The sequence below is a fragment of the Muntiacus reevesi genome, chromosome 21 (assembly GCF_963930625.1).
Source record: "Muntiacus reevesi chromosome 21, mMunRee1.1, whole genome shotgun sequence".
In the NCBI taxonomy this organism is placed as follows: Eukaryota; Metazoa; Chordata; class Mammalia; order Artiodactyla; family Cervidae; genus Muntiacus; species Muntiacus reevesi.
Window position 1 is genome coordinate 13,257,328 of NC_089269.1, and position 7,626 is coordinate 13,264,953.

The 7,626-nt window shown below is 37.7% G+C and overlaps 1 protein-coding gene across 1 annotated transcript; it reads right to left on the reverse strand.

Annotated features, from left to right (window-relative positions):
* Positions 1-6,474: 6,474 nt before the first annotated feature.
* Positions 6,475-7,404, reverse strand: LOC136152414 (olfactory receptor 5H19-like). The gene has a single exon (XM_065913705.1). It carries the CDS (start codon positions 7,402-7,404, stop codon positions 6,475-6,477), a length of 930 nt encoding a protein of 309 aa, XP_065769777.1.
* Positions 7,405-7,626: the final 222 nt, after the last annotated feature.

A 7,626-nucleotide genomic window follows, 5' to 3' on the forward strand; every position in this document is an offset into this window, starting at 1 on the left:
GCAGTTAGATTATTCCACAGAGGGTGTAAGGAAGAGTGTCTGGAATAGAGAAGATTCTCTAGTCTCTTAGTGTTTTCATTCCCATGATTAAGGTCATTGAAAACTTCAACAAACAAGTCAGACAGTAGTTCTAATGGCTCAGACTCTTCAGGAATGAAAGCTTGGTTTACCCCACCAGGTGAAGAACAGTGTTCACCTGAGAGCCTTCCTGAAGCCAATAGGAATATAGAATATGTAGAGAAATAATTCAGTTAAAATATCAGCTACAAAATAAATATCAGCTACAATCATGTGAACTGTTACAGATATGAGGACTGCAATTGCCAAGAGATTTCCTTCTTAGCGTGGTGTGGATACATTTGTGTATGTGTAGAGCAAATGTCTTAGCTTTCTTTCCAGTCTTTTTTCCTTGTCATGTGCACATCCTGACTGTATAATATAGAGGTTGAGGGCTGTTCATTTGTTCAGTATTTAAGTTACCATATATCATGGAGAGAAATAAATATCACTCAAAGAATTTACCTACTTTACTGGGGAAGGAGATAGTACCTTTTCCATTATCCACAAATGGGTGTGTTATGTTAGGTGGAATGTAACTTTATTCTTTTTTATATGTGGAGATAACATATGGCTTTAGGAGATATGTATGGGTGCCATGGTGATTATGGATAGATTATAAGGTTAGTTTTAAATGTCAGCTTGGCTGGGATGTGGGCTGTCCATTTATCTGATTAAACATTATTTTGGAGTGTGTCTGTGAGACTGTTTCCAGAAGTGATTAGTATGGAAGTGGTGGACTCAGTAAAGCACATGATCCTCCCAATGTACCTGGGCCTCATCCAGTCTGCTGGGCATCTGAATGCAACAGCAAGGCAGAGGAAGGTTGAAGTCAGTTTCCGCTGGCCTGGTTGATGCTGATCTTTAGGTGCTCTAGGTGATCCTGATTCTCAAGACTTTGTACTCAGACAGGAATCTACCATTGGCCCTCCTGTCTCAGGCCTTCTTTTGAATTACGACACTTGGTGTCCTCAGTCTCCAGCAGTGCTCCAGGCAACTGGCTGAATTGAGTAAAATGGCATCGTGCTAAACACCTAAATAACTGTTAAACAATGCAGATTGATTTTCAGTATCTTTTTAAAGGAATCATATTCTCTAAATGTAGAATGTATAGTCTTCATAGGTGAAATATGTTTTCTGAAATCTGGATTTTTCAAAAGTGTATATTTTACCTCTTTCCTAACGTGCCACTCTAATGAAAAGTAATGTACTAAATTAATAAATCTATATCCTAAGGTGAGTGGAATCATATCATTTGACTAGATATTTTGATAATTTCTGGAAGGCATAAGGCAGTTTGAATTGTACTGAAGGTCAGAACAGAGCAGAAGAGTCTGTTGACCAAACATCTGTAAGAGAAGGCCACACAGAGGTCTGAGTTTCTTGGAAGCCTCCAACTGTCTGTTCTGTACTCACCAAGCTAAATTAAGACTTGATAGGTTATACAGCCCACTCATATAGTCATAATTTGGCATCAGACTTCTCGTTCAAAGAAAAATCTATTAGGAAATGTCCTTAATGACAGTAGAAGAAAATGCATGCATGTAGCCTGTACTTTCAGTTAGTCTTTGGGTCATTACAGTGCGTGAAAAAGCAAAAATCCACATAATTGACAGGAAACCATCTGAGCAATGGAAACATTGTATACCAATAATAATCAACAAACTACAGACATATACAATTGGAATGAATCTTTAGGGAGAAGATTAAAAGCAACTTGAATGTGATCAATCCACTCCATTTTCCTAGAACTTAGAATGCTTCAGAGGAATTAAAATAAGACAAATGAACTGGTCTAATCTTGTGACCTACACAAGACTCCAGGAATATAGAGTAACGTATTTTAAAAAAATACTTGTAGCTGAAAACCATTCTATGGTCACCAGTAAACCTCTTTCTCCAGCCACGCCTGTCATCACTAGATAGGTTCATGAAAAAGGCAAAATGATGATAAGAACAAAGGTTACGCGTGAGCCCTACATCATTAACTTCCACTTAACATGGACAGCTTGCCTAAGGTCATGTCAGAGTGCTCCATTTGCCAGGAGAGAATCCATCATTGAGTCCCCAATATTTCACCATTAATGAGGATAGTTAGCCAGCTACATGGTGGTAGGTTGATCACTTTGACAGTTTTCCATCAAGAAAGGCTTGGTGTTTTGTTCTTACTAGAATAGATATTTACTCTAGATACAGATTTCCCTCCTCTGCAGGCAGTGCTTCTGCTGAAACAACCATCTGTGGACTTACAGGATTCCTTATCCACTGTCATGGTACATTTCATTCCATACTGTCATTCCACATTTCATTGCCTCTGATCAAGGAATTTACTTCATAGCAAATGAAATGTCATAATGGCCCCATTATTATTAAATTCACTTGTCTTATCCTGTTCCCTAAAATTCTGAAGCAGCTAATTTGAGTGAAAGATATAATGGACTTTTAGAACTAAGTTACAAAGTTTCCTGTATGATAATATCAGAAAGTTCAAAGTTCAGAAGGATGTATATTTTTTGAATCTACATCCAATACATAGTACTGTTTCTCAGATAGGATTTGCTCTGCTTCATGGATCACAGCCTTACTGTGGCAAAGAGGCTGTGGAATCTCAATGAAGCTATGAACCATGCCATGTAGGGCCACCCAGGATGGACGGATTATAGCAGAGAGTTCTCATAAAACATGATTCACTGCAGGAGAGACTGGCAAACCACGCCAGATTTCTTGCTACAAGAAACCCATGAACAGTATGAAAAGGAAAAATGATATGATATTTTTTGGGGGTGACAAAGATGACACTTGCCCCAAGCTCAGAAGGTGTTCAATATGCTACTGGGGAAGAGTGGAGGGCAATTACCAATAGCTCCAGAAAGAATGAAGAGACTGGGCCACAGCAGAAATGATGCTCAGTTGTGGATGTGTCTGGTGGTGAAAGTAAAGTCTGATGCTATAAAGAACAGTATTGCATAGGAACCTGGAATATTAGATCCATGAATCAAGGTAAACTGGATGTGGTCAAATAGGAGATGGCAAGAGTTACATCAACATCTTAGGAATCAGTGAACTAAAATGGAAGAGAATGGGCGAATTTAATTAAGATGACCATTATATCTACTACTGTGGGCAAAAACCCCTTAGACAAAAGGGAGTAGCCCTTATAGTCAACAAGAGTCTGAAATGCAGTACTTGGGCAGGCAATCCCAAAGAAGGAATGTCAAAGAATGTTCAAACTATCATGCAATTGCTTTCATTTCACATGTTAGCAAGGTTATGCTCAAAATCCTTCAAGCTATGTGTGAATCCACCAGCAGTATGTGAAGTGAGAAGTTCCAGATATACAAGCTGGGTTTAGAAGAGCAGAGGAACCAGAGGTCAAGTTGCCAACATTTGTTGGATCATAGAGAAAGAAAGGGAATTCCAGAAAAACTTCTGTTTCATTGACTACATTAAAGCCTTTGACTGTGTGGATCACAACAAACTGTGGAAACTTCTTAAAGAGATGGGAACATCAGACCATCTTACATGTCTCCTGAGAAACCTGTATGCAGATCAAGAAGCAGCAGTTAGGACTGGACATGAAACAATGGACTGGTTCCTAATTGGAAAAGGAGTGTGTCAAAGTTGTATACTGTCACCCTGCTTATTTAACTTATATGCGGAGTACATCATGTGACATGCTGGGCTGGATGACTCACGAACTGGAATCAAGAGTGCCAGGGGAAATATCAACAACCTCAGATATGCAGATGATACCACTCTAAGGGCAGAAAGTGCAAAGAGGAACTGAAGAGCCTCTTGATGAGGGTGAAAAAGGTGAAAGAGGAGGCGTGAAGCTCAAGATTAATAAAACTGAGAACATGGCATCCCATCCCATCCCATCATGGAAAATAGAAGGGAAAAAAGTGGAAGCAGTGACAGATTCTATTTTCTTGGGCTTCAGAATCACTGAGAATGTTTACTGCAGCCATGAAATTAAAAGATGCTTACTCCTTGGAAGGAAAGCCATGAGAAACCTAGGCAGCTTATCAAAAAAACAAAGATATCCGTTTGCCAACAAAGGTCCATATAGTCAAAGCTATGGCTTTTCCAGTAGTTATGTACAGATGTGAGAGTTGAACCATAAAGAAGGCTGAGTGCTGAAAAACTGATGCTTTCATATTTTGGTGCTGGAGAAGATTTGAGAGTCCCTGGTACAACAAAGATGTCAAACCAGTCAACCCTAAAGGAGATCAATTCTGAATATTCATTGGAATGACTGATGCTGAAACTGAAGCTCCAGTATTTTGTCCACCTGATACAACGAGCTGACTCGTTGAAATAAACCCTGATGCTGGGAAAAAATTGAAGGCAGTCTTTCCTTCCCTGCCAGAGAAGGAGGTGGCAGAGGATGAGATGGTTGGTTGGCATCACTGACTCAGCAGACATAAATTTGACCAAACTGCAGGAGACAGAGGACAGAGCTGGTGTGCTGCATTCCATGGAGTCGCAAAGAGTGGAACATGACTTCACAATCGAACCGCAACACAACAGCAGTTCACAACTCAGGCTGAGAAATATGGTTCTAGGTTTAGTAGAGTTTGTTTTTACTTAACTTGTGATTGTGTTGATTTTTTGAACACTGTAAAGGATAATGTTGTCAGCAACTTATCAATATCTCAAGGTGTTGTAAAATGAGGAGAAAAAAGTGTTTATCCATGTACATAAGAGAGAGGAGCTATAAATTCTCTAAAATCTCAAGATTAAATAATTGATATATCTTCATAATAAAGAGTATTTCTGTTGTATTGTTTCCAAGTAGTGTTTTCATCTGATATCGTCAGTATTTCAGACAACTGGATGAATGTAGCCTGATAGCTTTTACATCTCACTAACATTAAATAGTACATTTGTCATTTCATAGTTTCTTTTTTTAAAGATATCTGGACAATACTTCTAAAATGTAAGCTTTGTAAGGGTTTATATTTTACATCTTTCCCAACATTCCACTGCAATGACTTATATGATATACAAAATGAAAAAAAAAAACACTTTAACAGAAATAAAAATGGGAACACATCAGTGAAGCGATTTTAGTGAATTTTGGAAGGCATAATTTAGTATGGATTTTTCTGAAACATACATCAGAGCACTAGAATCTATAGATTAGACATATTCAAGAGAAGGCTCCATAGGAAGTCTGACATCTGACAGGCCTCCAGCGCCTATTTCATACCTACCCAACCTAAAGAAGAACTTGGCAGGTGATACATTGTGCTCAACCTTTTCATTCAAACAAAAGGCCAGTTATAGAATCAAACTTTTGTGGTTATCAAAGAAATATACACCAGTTGCCTATATTAGAAATATAGGCTTTGAGTCATAACAGTTTGTGAACCACCAGAAATTTAGATAACCCACAGGAAAAAAATAATCAGAGCAATGAGGATATTATACAGCAACAAAAAATAACAATCCAGGGCAATATGCAATAACATGGATCCTATAGTGAAAAATAATAAAAGTATCTGGACTGTGATTTATTCACTCCATTTCTGAGGCTTAGGGATGTACCCTAGGGAACAAAAACAAGATAAATGACTTGGTCTGATCTTGTGACCTTCACTTTTGGATATATGTAATAATTATATTTTTACTTATACTGTTTAATTGTTAATCCAAACATCTACCTAAAGAGTTTCTCCTAATATCTAGCAGGAGATAATCCTCCTGCTAAGTAGAGCAGGATTAATCACTTTAGGGATGTGATACTTGTAATTGTCATGAAAGAAACCTAAGATTGGTGTGCTGCAGTTCACGGGGTCGCAAAGAGCTGGATACGACTGACCGACTGAACAACAGGAAGGTGACCTGACATTCAGTGACCGTTGTCATCCTAGTAATCTCCATGCGCTCATCACAAGATTGATAATCACCCTTGCAATTTTGCTTCATTTTAAGTATTCATTTCAGTTCTCTCTCGATTATTTATAGACACAAATTCCTGTGACTGTCCTCCATTCACTCAAAAACAATCCTAACTTTACTATAGAATTAAATGTAATGTAAATCTCTAGACTACACAGCGCTTTTGCTATCAAAGACATTATATTCCATTTTCTTCAGTGATTATACCATTGTATTGCTTAATGCATTTATGAAGCCACACTGAGACTATATGTGTGAACTCTGATAATTTCTCTCCTCTTTAATTATTCTAATATTACATGAACACCTGATTAAAATTTATCTATATTCTTGGTTTTGAGTTACATATCCACATATTTTAAGGTGTTTACTAGAAATCCCACCTTAGTGAGTCATTAAAATTCTAGGATAGTTATAAGAGGAACAAACTTATACACAAAACTACAAATAGCAGCATCAGATGTACACAATTATATGACTATTTTAACAAGAGGACAGATATTAATATGAGTTTTAAGCATTTCTCTTCAACATTTTTGCCAGTGAATTTATGACTTTCTTATTTCTGAGGCTGTAGATAATTGGATTTAAGAAAGGAATGATAACAGTGTAAAACAGGGAGTCCATCATATCTTGATCATTTTCTTGTAAAGATCCAGGGAGCACATACATGAAGAGAAGAGGCCCGTAGTACAAACAGACAGACAGGAGGTGGGCTCCACAGGTGGAGAAGGCCTTCCTTATACCTTGAACAGACTTCTTTTTCAAAACTGTACAGAGAACTAATGCATAAGAGGTAAGAACAATGGAAATGGTGAATGCCTGTATTGACCCAGCAAAAATGAATACTATCAGCATGTTAATGGAAGGGTCAGTACAAGAAATCTTTAACAGTGGTATAATGTCACAGTAAAAGTGATGTACTATGTTGGAATTGCAGAAGGTTAATCTGAGTAAAAAAACGTTATGAAGTGTGGCATGAAGGAGGCCACCAAAATATGACAAAACCAACAGCCAAATGCATAGTCTGTTGGTCATGATCATTGGATAAATTAGCGGTTTGCATATGGCCACATAACGATCATATGCCATAGTTGCCAACAGAAAGCACTCTGTAGTTACACAGATTACAAAGGAAAAAAATTGTATCTTGCATTCAGAAAGAGAGATCATTTTGCTCATGGCAAAGAAGTTGAGCAGCATCTTGGGTGTCACTGTGGAGGAGAACCAAGTATCCACAAAGGCCAGATTCCCAAGGAATAAGTACATGGGGATGTGAAGGTGAGGGTCATTGCAGATGAGAGCAATTAGACCAAGGTTTCCCACAATGGTGATGAGGTATATCATCAAGAACAGAAGGAACAGGGGGATCTGCCACTCTGGTTGATGTGTAAGTCCTGTGAGAATGAACTCTGTCAGCTCTGTTGTATTTTTTGTTTCCATATCATTAATAGATTGCATCTGAAATACAATGCAGTAAATGGAGAAAACATTTCTCAAGAATTTTAAAGAGTAAATTTGGTTAGGGTAATGTGAATAAAGCCATATACCAAGCCTGAATGCCCTTTATTTTATTTACTCTTACCAAATACTTGAAAAGTATTTGCAGAAATCATTTTATTGGAATAATATAATTATTTCAGTTCAAAATATGTACAGGTATGA

Excerpts from the sequence above, each read along its gene's own strand:
- LOC136152414 (XM_065913705.1), bottom strand. The coding sequence starts at position 7,404 with ATGGAAACAAAAAATACAACAGAGCTGACAGAGTTCATTCTCACAGGA.